Here is a 17,909-nt window from a genome sequence, read left to right on the forward strand (position 1 = left end):
TTTTTGTCTCTTCATCTGTGAATTCATTTAATTTGCTTTGAAATGAGAAGGAAAAATATTTTTTAAAGATAAAGCAACTGCTTAATTAGGTCTTAATGACTGTTCTTTCTTTACAGGGTAAAATGTTTCTGTTTTGTGGCAAGACTTGCTGTGATGACTACAAAAAGAAAAATAAAGTTATAGCAATGTGTGACTACTGTAAACTACAGAAAATTATAAAGGAGACTGTACGATTTTCAGGAGTTGATAAGCCTTTCTGTAGTGAAGGTAAAGTGAAAAGTTCAGTTTTATCCACAGATCATGTGGTTGTGAAGTATTTATTATGGGCTGGGCTATTCATCCACAATCAATTTTCAAGTAATTTTTGTTTTATCAGGTATAATTTGAAGCTTTTTAATTGAATTTATGTTTAACTCATTTAAAAATTTCTTCTTCTTTTTTCTGTTCTGCTTGTTTATTTTGATTTTTAGATTCAATTGTTGATAGATATGTATTTATTGCCATTTTATTGTTCATATTTTTTATCTTTTTTTACCCTTCTTTTTCTTCAAGAAGACCCTTTAACATTTATTTTTTAAAAATATATATATTTTTATTGATTTCAGAGAGGAAGGGAGAGGGAAAGAGAAATAGAAACATCAATGGTGAGAGAGAATCATTGATCGGCTGCCTCCTGCATGCCCCTCACTGGGCACTGAGCCCACAACCCAGGCATGTGTCCTTGACTGGAATCAAACCTGAGTCCCCTCAGTCCACAGGCCGACGCTCTATCCATTGAGCCAAACCAGCTATGGCTAGCATTTCATGTAATACTGGTTTGGTGGTGATAAACTCCTTTAGCTTTTTCTTTTTTTCTAAGGTTTATTTATTTTTTAAAATATATTTTTATTGATTTCAGAAAGGAAGGGAGAGGGAGAGAGAGAAACATCAATGACAAGAGAGAATCATTGATCAGCTGCCTGCTGCACACCCCACACTGGGGATCGAGCCTACAACCCAGGCATGTTCCCTGACTGGGAATCAAACCATGACCTGGTTCATAGGTTGATGCTTAACCACTGAGCATACTGGCTGGCCTTTAGCTTTTTCTTGTCTGGGAAGCTCTTTATTTGTCCTTTGATTCTAAGTGATAGCTTCGCTGGGTGATACTCTTATTCTTGGTTATAGGTCCTTGCTTTTCATCACTTTGAATATTTTTTGCCACCCCTTTCTAGCCTGCAAAGTTTCTGTTGAGAAATTAGCTGACAAAAGTCTATCTTTTCATTTATTTATTTATTTATTTATTTATTTATTTATTTATATTTTTTCTGTATTATTGAAAGTATTACAGATGTCCCCTTTCCTTGTCTCCCCCCCCAATAACCCACTCTACCCCACACCCACAAAAGTCTATCTTTTAAAACGTTACTATAACCTCGGCAAAGAAAAAACTTCTGATATATAATTAGATCAATGATGGTATTAGATCTCTTCATAAGTTTAGCTCTGACTTCAGAGAGCTTTCCTTGCACCCATTTGTGAAGCAGGTACTTAAGCAATTATGGCTTCTTGGCTTAAGAAACTGATGTTTCTGAATATAGATGGTCTTATATTTAGAGGATATGTAAAAGGTGATATAAGTTTGTTTTGTGAATATAGAGACTATTCTTTAACCTAGAGGCAAATAATTGTGTCCAGTATTTAGAAATTAACAATTGTGGACATCTAAGACTGTAGAAACTCACTTTACTTCCTTCAAGTTAATGTAAATTTGATGTTTCTTCCTTTCATCCTTTCTGGTTCTCAGTTTGCAAATACCTCTCTGCCCGTGACTTTGGAGAACGATGGGGAAACTACTGTAGGATGTGCAGTTATTGCTCCCAGACATCCCCTAATTTGGTAGAAAACCGATTGGAGGGCAAGTTAGAAGAGTTTTGTTGTGAAGATTGCATGTCAAAATTTACAGTTCTGTTTTATCAGGTAATTATACCTCTTTGGCTTCCTGAAGTTTATAAAAATTATTTTCTGTTTAAATATGTTCAGATTATATGAGTAAAGTTTTATGTTTAGAAGTGGATAAAATAAACTATGGGCTCCTAAAGAAAAATTCAGTTGATTATAAATTTGAAATCTTTGGTGTAAAGAGTACAGAATTTCTGGAGACTTTATTATTTGAGGATATGTTCCTTTTAAATTTTGCTTTCTTATAAGGCACATTGACCTTGTTATAACTGAGTTAGAACTTTACGTAGGTAAGTTGCCTTATGCCTTTCTCATACAGAAAGTTCCTCTGAGAAATTTGAAGTCAGGCCTTGTTCTCATTTCATAGATCAAATGACTATGACTGACCTCCTTACCCACCTCCTTTTTAAAAAATCACTTTTTTGTAAGGTTAACAATGAAAGCTGGAATTAATTGAACCACTAATACATGTCCAGTGCTTCATAAGTGTTCATTTAATCCTCACCGGAATCCCAAGAAGTAGGTATGTTATTGCCAGTGTATAAATAAGGAAAAGGAGTAGGTAAGATGTCCTTAAAGAAGCTGGTAGATGACAATTAGACAGCACCTATACCACTCAAGTGAAATCACCTGTTTACTTGTTTCCTGAGCCCTCAAAATATAATTTTCTTGAGGGGAAGTATGTTTTTTTCATAATTATATGCCTTGGACCTATCTCAGTACTCAAGACAAAGGCTACCTCATTAGATATTGAATGAATCAAAGTCTCTCCATATTCTGCCTACTATAACATGTTGCCTCTTAAATTCTTAAAAATAGAATCTATCTTTAGATTTCTCATTGGTAATTTTGAAAACAGATCAACTTTTATATTCTCTCAATTGAGGGTATCTATATGAAATAATATATATTTTTAACCACAATACATGTATTTTATTTAATTTATTTTAATAATATTTTTTATTGATTTCAGAGAGGAAGTGACAGGGAGGGATAGGTAGAAACATCAATGATGAGAGAGAATCATTGATCAGCTGCCTCCTGCATGCCCCACACTGAGGATACAGCCTGCAACCTGGGCATGTGCCCTGACTAGGAATCAAACCATTACATCTTGATTCATAGGTTGACGTTCAACTGCTGAGCCATGCCAGCTAGGCTATTTTTAATTTTATTTTTACATTTAATATTATTTTGTATTAGTTTTTGGTGTATAGCATAATGGTTAGACAACCATATACTTTACAAAAGTGTTTCCCTGATATTTCAAGTATCCACCGGGCACCATACCTAGTTATTACAATATTATTGATTATATTCCCTATGCTGTACTTTACATACTCATGACTATTTTGTAACTACCATTTTGTACTTCTTAATCCCTTTGCCTTTTTTACTCTTTCCCCCAACTCCCCTCCCCTCTGGCTACCATCAGTCTGTTTTATCTATGCATTAGTCTGTTCTATCAATTTTGTTTGTTTATTTTGTTCTCTGGATTCCACATATAAGTGAAATCATATGGTATTTGTCTTTCTTTGACTGACTTATTTCATTTAGCATAATATTCTCCAGGTCAGCGGTTCTCAACCTGTGAGTTGCGACCCCTTTGGGGGTCGAACGACCCTTTCACAGGGGTCACCTAAGACCGTCGGAAAACACATATATAATTACATACTGTTTTTGTGATTCATCACTATGCTTTAATTATGTTCAATTTGTAACAATGAAATTGGGGGTCACCATAGCGTGAGGAACTGTATTAAAGGGTTGCGGCATTAGGAAGGTTGAGAACCACTGCTCTAGGTCCATCCTTGCTGTCACAAATGGTAAGATTTTGTTCTTTTGTATGGCTGAGTAATACTATTCTATTTTCTATATGTACTACAGCTTTTTTATCCAGTCGTCTGTTGATGGGTACTTGGGTTGCTTTCATATCTTGGCTATTGTAAATAATGCTGCAATGAAGATGGGGTGCACATATTCTTTTGAATTAGTATTTTGGGTTTCTTTGGATAAATGTCCAGAAGTAGAATCTCTGGGTCATAAGGCAGTTCTGTTTTTAATTTTTTGAGGAACCTCTATACTGTTTGCCATAGTGGCTGCACCAGTCTGCATTCCCACTAATAGTGCACAAGGGTTCACTTTTCTCCACATCCTCACCAACACTTGTTATTTTTTTTATTTATTGATAATGGTCATTCTGACATATGTAAGGTGATACTTCATTGTGATTTTTAAAAAATATTTTTTTATTGATTTTAGAGAGGGAGAGAGAGATGGAAATTTCAGTGATGAGAGAGAATCATCAGTTGGCTGCCTTCTGCATGCCCCCTACTGGGGATCAAGCCCACAACCCCGGCATGTGCCCTGACGGGGAATCGAGCCATAACCTCCTGGTTCATAGGTTAACAACCACTGAGCCATGCTGACCGGGCCACTCGGAGGGGGGGAGGTGTCCCTCAGCCCGGATTGTGAGAGGGCACAGGCCAGGCCGAGGGACCCCACCGGTGCACGATCAGGGCCAGGGAGAGATGCAGGAGGTTGGCCAGCCGGGGAGAGACTGTGGGAGGGCTTCAGGGTGTGTCTGGCCCGTCTCACTCAGTCCTGATTGGCTGGACCCCAGCAGCAAGCTAACCTACCAGTCGGAGTGTCTTCCCCCTGGTGGTCAGTGCATGTCATGGCAAATGGTTAAGCGGCCTTAGCATATCATTAGCATATTACGCTTTGATTGGTTGAATGGCCAATTCGATGACTGGACACTTAGCATATTAGGCCTTTATTATATAGGACTAGGGCCCAGTGCACAAATTCATGCACCTTGATAGGAACTCTGGGCTGCGAGGCTGCAGTGGGCATAGGGGTGGGTCTCGGCCCATCCTCTGCGCCCCTGCCCGGCCCCTCTGGCCACGGCCCCTAGCCCCCTATCTGCTGGCAGCCCCGCTTCTGCCACCACTGCTCCCACGTGCTGACGGTTCCGGCCCCGCTTGCACCCGCTGACGGCGCGGAGCGATTGGGGCAGGTGCCAGCAGCTGGTGCGAGTGGTGGCTCTGGCACCAGCAGGGGGTGCAAAAGGTGGCTGCCGGCCCCGATTGCCCCTCAGGAGCAGGTGGAAGTGGAGAAGCCCTCAGGGGTGATCGGGGCTGGCAGCTGCTGCTTGCACCTGCTGATGGCACTGGGTGTTCAGGGCTGGCGCTGGATGCCGACAGTAGGTGCAAGCAGAGGCTCCTGCGTTGGCAGCGGGTGTGAGCGCCGTGTGGGACCGCGGCATGCAGGAGCAAAGAATTTTCAGTAACCACCAAAGGCTAGCCCTGATGACAGCAACCAGTGCCCCGCCATGGTCTGGCGCCCCCATTCACATGCTCCACCACCCCGCTGCAGCCAATGCCCACCATGTTCTGTGCTCTGCTGCCTGCTGCCAACACCTGCCATGGTCTGCATGTGCCCCCTGGTGGTCAGCGCTAGTCATAGCAACCGGTTGTTCGGTTGTTTGGTTGTTCCACTGTTTGGGCTATTTGCATATTAGGGTTTTATATATATAGATAGGCCATCTGTATGTCCTCTTTGGAGAAGTTTCTGCTTAGGTCCTCTGCCCATATTTTAGTTGGATTGTTTTTTTGGTGTTGAGTTGTTTGAGTTTTAAAAAACTATATATTTATATTGATTTCAGAGAGGAAGAGAGAGATAGAAACATCAGTGATGAGAGAGAATCATTGATTGGTTGCCTCCTGCATGCTCCCTACTGGGGATTGAGCCCACAACCTGGGCATGTGCCCTTGACCAGAATTGAACCCGGGATCCTCCAGTCCACAGGCTGACGCTCTATCCACTGAGCCAAACTAGCTAGGATGAGTTGTTTGAGTTCTTTATAAATATTGGATATTAACTCTGTATTGGCTGTATCATTGGAGAATAACCACAACATTTTAAGGTAGAAATCTTATATTTTGTGATCTCAGCTGATTCATATATCATGTTTTCATAGTGCCTTCTGATTTTATAATAATTTTATCTTTTCATTATTTTATAGTTTTAAGCATATCCTGTTTTTTTTTCTCAGATGGCCAAGTGTGATGCTTGTAAACGACAGGGTAAGCTAAGCGAGTCCATAAAATGGCGAGGAAACATCAAACATTTCTGTAATCTATTTTGTGTCTTGGCGTTCTGTCACCATCAAATTACAAATGACCTTGTTTCACAAAGAAAAGGTAAAATTAAACTTGGCTAATGGGATTTTTATGTCAATGCTAGGATAATACTATCAGTATATACAATTGTAAATAATATAATAAGAACAAAATTTCACTGGATTCAGATAGCCTGAATTTCCTTAAATTTTCCTGTAAGAATCCTTAAGGATTGCCTTTGTGGGAAATTAATCCTGATACTTTTTGCTCTCATAATCAAACACACCAAGAATAATAAATGTAGAAGCACTAATTTTATAGGAAAATTAGATTTGATTGCTTTTTATTGCGTTTATCTGTACATAAATAACTTACACTAAGTGATATATGCTATTCAGTTAATAAACTAGAAATAAAAGTAGGAAATTGGGGCAAATAAAGGGAAAGACTATAAATATGTTTATATAGTTGCTGTGTCTGGCCTAAGATTTTATCCAGTGCTTGCTTGTAGCCAAGGAAAAAAGAACAACACATTAATTATATAAAAAAATAAAATAGATCACTTCTTCATGGGTAGCCAAGTTTTTCTTGGCTAAGAATAAAATAATTTTGCAAGTAGGACAGCTAATGTGATCAAAATATCCAGATGAATAGGTAGTTACGTAGCATGTTTTTAAAATAGTTCCCTGAAGTAGGACTTCTCTGACTTAGATTAAAAACATTTGATATTATATTCTCTGATCAAAGCCTGGAGTGCTACTGAATGACAGAATCCATGTGCTTTGACTCCTTACAGTGTGGCTCTTGTCCACCTTTGTAGTCTTATTAGTCATCACCTTAATCCAGATATGCCTTGTGCTAATCTTTTGTGTAATAGCATCCATTCCCTGAGATTTGCCAGGTGGGTGGTAGAATTTTCATTCTATGATGTGGGTTAACGAAACCACTGTTTTTATATGGATGGACAGCTACATCGCCAACTTATTTATAAAAATTGTCATGTTAAATTTTTATTTGAAGCAACATAAATGGAGGAGTTTTTTTTTTTTATATTTTATTGATTTTTCACAGAGAGGAAGGGAGAGAGATAGAAAGTTAGAAACATCGATGAGAGAGAAACATCGATCAGCTGCCTCCTGCACATCTCCCACTGGGGATGTGCCTGCAACCCAGGTACATGCCCTTGACCGGAATCGAACCTGGGACCTTTCAGTCCACAGGCCGACGCTCTATCCACTGAGCCAAACCGGTTTCGGCAATGGAGGAGTTTTAATACTCACTAATAGAAAAGCCCAGCTAACCCTGAAGCAAATACCTATATTTTAAAGTCTCTTGAAAAAGTTCAGTATAGTGTTATTTATGTATCTTTGAATTATGTCAGACAGAAAATAGTGCAAAGTAAAAAATATTTAAATTCCCACTGTTAAATATAATTTGAAGCTTATAATTTTAGAGAATCAGCTTTTCTTTAAGTCCTAATGAACACTAATCTGACCAGAATCACCCAACCCAACATTATACAGAGGTAGATATTTGCATTGCATCTTGAAAATTAAGTTGTTAAACAGGGTTTTTGTGTGTGACCCTTTTGTTTATACTAGGTCTTACCTTTTTGTTTTAATCAGTACAAATTGCTAAGGCACCAACTGCTTCAATGGCGTTCCCTTCTGCGAGGACAATTACAACACCAGTTATAACCAATGTGGTGTCATTAGCAAAAGTATCTCCTGCCCAGCCCACAGGGAACACTAACAGTGTTTTAAAAGGTATGACTTGGTGTAAAGGCATTTGTTCAAACTGTGGGAATCAGTGTTGTCTAGTGTGCATAGCTGTTATTGGTAATATTTACATTTATATGAGGAAACATACTCCTCTGTCTTGGAGTGAAGAGGGTAGCAAGCGGGGTGGAATGGATAGGGAAGGAAGTGGCATGCATAGTTTATTTTTTTAATAACCCAGATTATTATTATTATTATTATTGTTGTTATTATTATTTTATTGATTTCAGAGAGGAAGGGAGAGTGGGAGAGAGAAAGATCAATGATGAGAGAGAATCATTGATTGGCTGCCTCCTGCATGCCCCCCACTGGGGATTGAGCCTGCAACTGGGCATGTGCCCTTGACTGGAATTGAACCTGGGATCCTTTAGTCTGGAGGCTGATGCTCTATCCACTGAACCAAACCAGCTAGGGCAATAACCCAAATTATTTTAATATAGCTGCCTTTACCAAAAGAGATTCTCCAGTCAAGGGCATGTACCTTGGTTGTGGACACATCCCCAGTGGCGGGTGTGCAGGAGGCAGCTGATCGATGTTTCTCTCTCATCGATGTTTCTGGTTCTCTAGCCCTCTCCCTTCCTCTCTGTAAAAAATCAATAAAATATTTAAAAAAAAAAGAGAGAGATTCTAATACAATAGGTGGGATTGTGGCCCAGGAATCCTCACCTTAACCAAGGACCTTAGGTGATACTGAGGCCAAGTTTTCTTGGTCTGTTTTTGAGAAATTTTGATCTAGACTCTAGATCACCTTAGTGAGAGAAAAGTAACTTCTTGGTTTTAGTGTTTACTTCTGTATATTTTGGGGATAATAATGCATGTTTTCATTTTATAACAGGTGCAGTTACTAAAGAGGCAGCAAAGATCACTGAAGATGTAAGTTTTATTGTTAGTATTTGCCTGATAATGCCACTTTATTTTCATTTTGGATATAACCTTCTAATATATATCTGAGTACATTTCTATTTGCAGCTTAATCTTTAAAAAGTTAGAGTAATATATTATGCATTAACTTTTGTTTTCGAATCTTAAAATTACATTATTAATGAGAATGCATTCCTAATTTATTTTTATTATTTGTGTCTCTTTAATTTCTTTAAATACTTGTTAATTTCATCTGGTTGCTTATTTTTCTCTTTTGCTACCTCCAAGTAATTTTCTTTTAGACAAGAAAGTCTCTTAAAAGTTGAGTATTATGTCATTTTATATATCTTTGAATTATGTCAGGCAGAAAATAGTGCAAAGTAAAAATATTTAAATTCCCACTTTTTCAAATTTGAAACATTGTAAAACTTCCCAAAATTAAAACAGTTTTTGAAGAAATGCATAACTGCAATTGGCGAGCTGAAAGGATTATAGACTATGTCATTATTGTCCTGTATCAGCATCACTTTAGGAGGAAAACAAAATTCCCATCATTCTTTATCAATATCACATGAACCTTAGGCCTTAGGTTCATGTATTGGTGACTCTTGTGCTACTCTCTTAACATTTGCTCTTGATATAGTAAAAAATCATTTTTTATATCAAATAACAATGTCATTCAGATGCATTATGTGGTGGGGCTAGTGCTAAAAAGTATGCCCAGAATTTAATAAATTTGGAACAGAAATTAAATGTGACAAAATTGTGTGAAGAAGGCCAGAGGCTAGACTACTGTTGTGATATCTCATTCTAGTAACTTAGGAGAGTGCATCCTGCAGAATATTAGAGATAATGCTCAAGAAAACAAAGCATCATTAAAGCAGGTGCCCCCTTTAGTTCACAAAATTACCTTATAACTAGACAAGGATAATGGAATAAATGGATAAATTCCTGGCAACATGACTATAAGGTCAGGGCTGACAAAAGCGCTCCAAAGGCCAAGCTATTGTCTGTGCTAAGGCATGAAGTATTTTGATGATTTGAAAGGAGGTGACAGTGAGACAAAAAGGTTTACTATAAGTCATAACTGGCTTTCCAGTTTTAAAGCCTGTCAAGGTATTAATATAAACATGAGCAGGCAAGCTATATCTGATAACTCCAAAACTATCAAAACATTTCAGCTTTACTGTAATTTAAAGAGGCTTTAACTTGGAAGACAACATGCTAATAAAGAATCTGTGAAAGTGGTAAAGAAGGTAAATTTGTGCAAGGTTGATGAAGGGGATGTTGAAATTTTGCTTGGGTTCCCCATGAATTAATAGAAGAAGACTTGCTAGAATTAGAAAAATGAAAGTCTCTTGGATTTGGATCTCTGGTGGAGGGCAGAGACCGTAGAATTGGGGTGGGCAGCAAGCGAGTGAGTGACCATGATTCAGCAATAGTTGCTATTTTTGAAAAGATGATCCAAATGTAAATTGCTGTTCCATGGTGGCAAGGCAAAAGATGGACAGCGTGTCTGCATATCAAGAAAACCACAATGAAAGGTGTTGGGTGAGGTAGAAGAGGGTATAGGGGGGATAATCTGGATGGAAGGAGGCTTGACTTGGGGTAATGAACACACCATACAATATACACATGATGTTTTATAGCATTGTACACCTGATACCTATATAATTTTATTAACCAGTGTCACATCAATCCTATATAATAAAACCCTAAGATGCAAATTGACCGAATGGCCGAACGACCAGTTCCTATGATGTGCACTGACCACCAGGGGGCAGATGCTCAATGCAGGAGCTGCCCCCTGGTGGTCAGTGTGCTCCCACAGGGAGAGCGCTGCTCAGTCAGAAGCTGGGCTCATGGCTAGTGAGTGCAGCGGCAGTGGTAGGAACCTCTCCCACCTCTGCTCCAGGTGGGCGGTAAGGAGCAAGGTGTCCCGGACTTCAAGAGCACTAGACTGTGAGGGATATCTGGCTACCAGCTTAGGCCCAATCCCCTGGAAAATACAAACCATATTAGATTCATTTTTTAGCAGAAGTCTTTCAGGGAATCAGACCAGCCTTCACCACAATGTAGAGGGATAGCTTGTCTTACTTTGAAACCTCTTAACTCTCCCATTATTTGTGTTGTTGGAAGAGGATAATGATAACTTCTAGTTAATTACTTTCAGGCATGATACTGCATTAGAACTGTCATTAAGTTAACTTTGCAGTTGTATATTATACTAGAGATCCCATGCACGAAAATTCATGCACTCGGGGCGGGGGGCTCCCTCAGCCCGGCCTGGTCCCTCAGCCTAGCCTGAACCCTCTTGCAGTCTGGGAGTCTTCAGGGGATGTCCTACTGATGACTTAGGCCCGCAGGCCTAAGTCACAGTTTGGCCTCCCTCTGTGGGAGGTGACCAGGCGGGCCTACCCGGGGAGGGCACCAGCCTGCGAGTGGCCAGCCCCACCCCCCCCACTGCCCCTCCGCTGCAGCTGGTTGCTGCCACTCCCCCAGCCCCCCATCGCCCATTCCCTTCCTCTGCCCGCTGGCACATGCCTTGGCTGGCCTGGCACCACCCTCTCGCCAGCCCTGCTCCCTGCTGACCACTGTTCAGTCGATTTGCATATCACGCTTTTATTATATAGGATACTGTACATTAAATTATATCTTGAAATCACATAATAAATCACTGTGTTATAGAATTAATTTTATTATTAACTACACTAGAGGCCCAGTGCATGAATTCGTGCTTGGGTTGGGTCCCTCTGCCTGGCTGCCCTGATTGGGGCTGGCCGGCTGGGGAGAGGGACCGTGGGAGGTTGGCTGGCCAGGGGGAGGGACTGTGGGAGGTTGGCTGGCTGCAGGAGGTTGGCTGTGGGAGCACACTGACCACCAGGGGGCAGCTCCTGCATTGAGTGTCTGCCCCTTGGTGGTCAGTGCATGTCATAGTGACCAGTCATAACGGTCACTTAGGCTTTTATATATATATATATATATATATATATATATATATATATATATATGTATATATATATATCTCATTATATAAAGTATCTTATATTAATAAGCACTATTAATATGTATTATGAAAATATTCTATATTGGTTGAAAATTTGTGTACTCTGAGAATGCATTCCTCTTCTATATGTATGGGACAATTAGTTTTGAATTGTGTTAGTTTTGAATTATTCAGGATTTTCAGAAACATATTCCTCATATTACAGGCGACTGCCATATACAGGGTGGGGTAAAAGTAGGTTTACAATTGTTTGTATGGGAAATAATACAATAATTAATTAATAATACAAGAATAAACTGTGTTTTGTTACAACTGTAAGCTTACTTTTGCCCCACACTGTATATGTTTTTCCTATGTGGAGTCCTTCTATAATTCACTCTAACCAGTCATTTAAACTGTGCTACAGAATAGCTCTAATATTTTCAGTTTAGTCTTAAAAAGTATAATAATAATAATTAGTGTAGTATTCTGATTTTTTAAATAAAATGACAGTTTTAGAATTTTTTCTTTGTTCCTCTGGGACTTTAGTGTGAATTTTTTTCAACTTATTTAAGTGGTCTTAAATTTGGGGTAACAGATACAGAAAGTCTGCAAAGGTCAGCAAACTTTGTATAAAGGTCTAGATCAGCCGTGGGCAAACTACGGCCCGCGGGCCGGATTCTGCCCGTTTGAAATGAATAAAACTATTGAAAAAAAAGACCGTACCCTTTTATGTAATGATGTTTACTTTGAATTTATATTAGTTCACACAAACACTCCATCCATGCTTTTGTTCCGGCCCTCCGGTCCAGTTTAAGAACCCATTGTGGCCCTCGAGTCAAAAAGTTTGCCCACCCCTGGTCTAGATAGTAAATATTTTAAACTTTGCAGGTCATATGGTCTGTGTTTCAACTCTTCACCTGTGCCATTGCAGCACAGTAAGAGGCTGTGTTATAATACAATTTTATTTACAAAAACAGTGGTGGGCTGGACTTGGCCCAGAGCCATACTTCACCATCCAGAATAAACCATTGTTAGATTTGGCTTATTTGCTCAGTTCTTTTCTTTTCTCTTATCCTTTTATTTATTTACAAGAGGCCCGGTGCATGAAATTCATGCATAGGTAGGGTCCCTAGGCTCCGCCAGTGATCAGGGCCAAACAGGGCCTTCCGGCTGCCAGCCGGGGCCTTCCTTCCCTTCTCTCGGCTGCTGACGGCCGGTCGGGGCCTTCCTTTGTTCTGCGCCGCCCCTGGTGGTCAGCGCATGTCATAGCAAGCGGTCGAACTCCCAGTTGGTCAAACTCCCGAGGGGACAATTTGCATATTAGCCCTTTATTATATAGGATTTTTTAAATTTTCACTTTTCATATTTCTAGATGTAACTGCTATTAGGAGTTTGGTGTGTGTCCTTTCAGACCATTTTTATTCTTTCACATTCATACATGCAAATCCATAGAAAATATTTAATATTGTTTTTTCAAGTATCCATGTGAGGCTGGAGCTCCAGTGGTGCAATCGGTTAGCGCGCGGTACTTATAAGAAAGTACCCATGTGAGACCTAATAGATTTGGTACATTCCTATTGACTGCTATGTGGTATCATACTGTATATAGGAACCACATTTTTTTTGTCCATTGCCCTATTGATGAACATTAGGTTGCTTCCATTTTTTCACTATTAAACATTTCTGCTACAGTGAACATCCTTATAGATGTCTCCTTGAGCACACGTGCAGGTATTTGTCTAGTGTAGATACGGAAGAGTGGAATTTTGGTGTCAAAGCAATAATTGCAGTTTTAGTTTTTTAATTGCCCTGTATAGAGGCCATTCCAATTTTTATTCTCACCAGCAGTTTATGATTGTATTTATTTTCCACAGCCTATCATTTAATGTCAGATGTAAACATTTTTTTTGCCAATCTGTTTTGTCATATCTTATTGTTGTCTTCTTTTTCCTGTCACTGATTACTAATGAGTTTAATTTCTGTTTTTGAACATTTTAATTTCTTTAAATTTTCTGTTTTTAATTTTTTCCATTTTTGTGTTGAATTGTTGGTTTATAGGATTTCTTCTTTTTTTTTAACCTCACTTGAGGATATTTTTTCCATTGATTTTTAGAGAGAGTGGAAGGGCGAGGGAGAGACAGAGAGAAACACTGATGTGAGAGAGATGCATCGATTGGTTGACTCCCACATGCCACCCACCAGGGCTGGGAGCCTACAATTGAGGTACATGCCCTTGACCGGACGAACCCTTCAGTCCATAGACCGACGCTTTAGCCCTTAGCCAAACTGACTAGGGCAATAGGATTTTTTAAAAATATATTTTGGATTTTCCCCCCTTCCAACTCATCATTTTAATCAACACAAAAATATGCAGTAATGCTTCTTGAAAAAAAATACTTCGTTAACACCATGGCCCTCTAGCTACTGTCCCACTTCTCTGCTCTCCATTTTGGAAAAACTCCTCTAAAGGTAGCCCTCTCCTTGCTGCCTCCATTTTTAAAAATGTGATCTTTCCTTAGCTCACTCTAGTCAGGCTTTAGTCTGCACCTCTTCACTGAAACTGCTCGTCAAGGTTGCTAATACTTTTTATTTTGCCAAATCTAATGTCAACTTTCAGTTTTCATTCTCCTCATCTTTTCTGTAACATTTGATACAATTGATCTTTACTTATTTTTTTTTAGATTTTATTGATTTCAGAGAGGAATGGAGAGGGAGAGAGAGAAACATCAATAATGAGAGAGAATCATTGATCGGCTGCCTCCTGCACGCCCCCTACTGGTGATTGTGCCTGCAACCCGGGCATGTGACCTTGACCAGTATCAAACCTGGGACCTTTCCGTCTGCAGGCCGATGCTCTATCCACGGAGCCAGACCAGCTAGGGCAGTGGTTCTCAACCTTCCTAATGCCGCAACCCTTTAATACAGTTCCTCATGTTGTGGTGACCCCCAACCATAAAATTATTTTCATTGCTACTTCATAACTGTAATTTTGCTACTGTTATGAATCGTAATGTAAATATCTGATATGCAGGATGTATTTTCATTGTTACAAATTGAACATAATTAAAGCATAGTGATTAATCACAAAAACAATATGGAATTATATATGTGTTTTCTGATGGTCTTAGGCGACCCCTGTGAAAGGGTCGTTTGACCCATAAAGGGGTCGCGACCCACAGGTTGAGAAGCGCTGAGCTAGGGCTTTTTTTTCCCCCTTTTCTTCTTGAAATACCTTCTTTAATTTCTAGGTCATCATACTCGTACCTTTTCTAAACCTACATTGCTTCCTAGGTAACTCATACAATCCTGTGGTTTTATTTATTTATTTATTTATTTATTTATTTATTTATTTAAATAAATATAAAAGGGAGAGGGAGATAGAAACATCAATGATGAGAGAGAATCATTGGTTGGCTGCCTCCTGCACGCCCCCCCACGGGGGATCGAGCCCACAACCCAGGCACCTGTCCTTGACCAGAATCGAACCCGGGACCTTTCTGTCCGCAGGCCGATGCTCTTATCTGCTGAGCCAAACCAGCCAGGGCAGTCCTGTGGTTTTAAATAGCATAGCACCCAGGTGGTGGCTGATTCCCAGTTTATTTCTTTTGCCCTAATCTCTGAGTTCCAGATTCATGTATCCAACTGTCTACTTGACATTTAGATGATTAATTACATTTATATAGTTAATAGGAATCTCAATTAATATGTCTAAAACAGGACCCTTTTATTCCTTCCAGACTTCTTCTCTAGTGTTCTTGTTACCTCCTTAGTTTGAGCCACCATCATCTTTCTTCTGGATTATTGCAATGACCTCCTACCTGTTTTCCTGTTTCCCTTTTTCTTTTCTTTTTTTTTTTTTTTAAATATATTTTTATTGATTTTTTACAGAGAGGAAGGGAGAGAGATAGAGAGTCAGAAACATCGATGAGAGAGAAACACCGATCAGCTGCCTCCTGCACACCTCCCACTGGGGATGTGCCCACAACCAAGATACATGCCCTTGACCGGAATCGAACCTGGGACCCTTCAGTCCGCAGACCGACGCTCTATCCACTGAGCCAAACCGGTTACGGCTGTTTCCCTTTTTCTCCTTTTTGGTTTTTTTCTTCATACTGTTGCCAAAATGATCTTCTTAAAACAAAATCAGATTGTGTGGCTTCACTGCTTAAACACCTTCAATGAAATTCTGAAAAAGAAGAATAAAGAAGAGGGAAGAGCTAGTTTTAAAAATTATGGGAAAGTTGCAAATTTTATAAAGCTCTACATCAGTGGTTCTCAACCTTGGCTGCACATTAGAATCACCTGGGAATCTTTAAAATCCCGATTTCTGGGCCTCATCCTCCAGAAATTCTGTTTCTTTGTTATGGGGTGGGGCCACAACATGAGTAACAAAGAAACAGAATTTCCGGAGGATGAGGCCCAGAAATCAGGATTTTAAAAAGATTCCCAGGTGATTCTAATGTGCAGCCAAGGTTGAGAACCACTGCTCTACGTAGTTGGAACAACTGATACTGAAGCAATGAACAGATGGACAAACTCAACAGAAAGGAGGTCCAGAAATAGATCTAAATATATATAGGAATATAGAAATAATAAAATTGGCATTTTAGATTAGTAGAAGAAATCTAGATTATTCAATAAATAGTATTATGAGAATTGAGTAAACATGGAGAAAAAGTACAGTTGGATTTCTACTGCACAAGTTAAACCAAAATGAAGACCATGGTTAGAGCCTGAAATGCACCCCTCTCCAACCTCACACTTAGGCATGTGGCCTGGCAAGCGGAATCCCCTGCACAGGCATACACAGTGGCTGTGTTGGGACTGTTATATAAATATGTTATATCCATACAGTGGAATACCATGCAGTTAAAAAAGAATGAGGCAGCCCTATATGTACAGAATAGAGCAGACTTATATAAGTGAAAAAGACACAAAACAGTATAGCACGCTGCCATTTCTGTTTTAAAAACAGACAAAACACATGCCTGTACACATATATAGAATATCTCTGGAAGGCAGCCAATAAATAGATAATAGTGGTGCCTCTGTGGAGAACTCAATAACTGAGGGAGGATTTTTTTTTTAATATATTTTATTGATTTTTTACAGAGAGGAAGGGAGAGAGACAGAGAGTTAGAAACATCGATGAGAGAGAAACATCGATCAGCCTCCTCCTGCACATCTCCTACTGGGGATATGCCCGCAACCCAGGTACATGCCCTTGACCGGAATCGAACCTGGGACCTTTCAGTCCGCAGGCTGACGCTCTATCCACTGAGCCAAACCGGTTTTGGCCTGAGGGAGAATTTTAAGAGAGAGATTTATAGTTTTATTGTTTACTACTTGAATTTTTGAAATTTATGTCACATGTTATGTTACCCATTCAAAAATATGCATAGAATTTTTTTTTAAAAGACAAAGGAAAACTGAGCAAAGGCTATGAATAGAAAGTTCACAGAAGAGGAAATACAAATAATGCTTAACCATGAAAATACCTAATGAGCCGAAACCGGTTTGGCTCAGTGGATAGAGCGTCGGCCTGCGGACTGAAGGGTCCCGGGTTCGATTCCGGTCAAGGGCATGTACCTGGGTTGCGGGCATATCCCCGGTGGGAGATGTGCAGGAGGCAGCTGATCGATGTTTCTCTCTCATCGATGTTTCTAACTCTCTATCTCTCTCCCTTCCTCTCTGTAAAAAATCAATAAAATATATTAGAAAAAAAAAGAAAATACCTAATGATACTACTATTAGATACTTTTTCATTTATTGAGAAATAGCAAAGAGTCTGATAATGTGTTGATTAGAGCAGCGGTTTTCTTTTTTTTTAAATTTTTCTTTTTTTATTGATTTCAGTGAGGAAGGGAGAGGGAGAGAGAGATAGAAACATCAATGATGAGAGAGAATCACTGATTGGCTGCCTCCTGCACGCCCACAATGGGATCAAGCCCGCAACTCGGGCATGTGCCCCTGACTGGAATTGAACCTGGGACCCTTCAGTCCACAGGCTGACACTCTATCCACTGAGCCAAACCAGCTAGGGCTAGAGCAGCGGTTTTCAATTGTTGTATTATGGCACACTGGTGTGCTGCAAGAATTCTTAAAACATGCAATACTGGACTATTTAGCCAGGGACACTGATCTCTTTCCTTAGACTGTCAAATAAGAGAATGACAACAGTAAACACAATAATAGCCACCCGGTATGAATGAATCA

General features: G+C 39.6%; 1 protein-coding gene across 2 annotated transcripts in view; it reads left to right on the forward strand.

Annotated features, from left to right (window-relative positions):
- Nucleotides 1–17,909, forward strand: part of ZMYM6 (zinc finger MYM-type containing 6) — a 43,382-nt gene that overhangs the window by 15,084 nt on the left and 10,389 nt on the right. The window contains exons 10-14 of one of the 2 annotated variants that reach the window (XM_081086318.1): nt 117–267; nt 1,787–1,959; nt 5,999–6,146; nt 7,691–7,831; nt 8,679–8,716. In XM_081086318.1, coding sequence (XP_080942444.1) covers nt 117–267; nt 1,787–1,959; nt 5,999–6,146; nt 7,691–7,831; nt 8,679–8,716 — 651 coding nt within the window. The remainder of the gene's footprint in view (nt 1–116; nt 268–1,786; nt 1,960–5,998; nt 6,147–7,690; nt 7,832–8,678; nt 8,717–17,909) is intronic. The other variant, XM_081086319.1, reaches the window with a different exon arrangement.

This window comes from Myotis nattereri, assembly GCF_964212035.1.
Source record: "Myotis nattereri genome assembly, chromosome: 3".
NCBI lineage: Eukaryota > Metazoa > Chordata > Mammalia > Chiroptera > Vespertilionidae > Myotis > Myotis nattereri.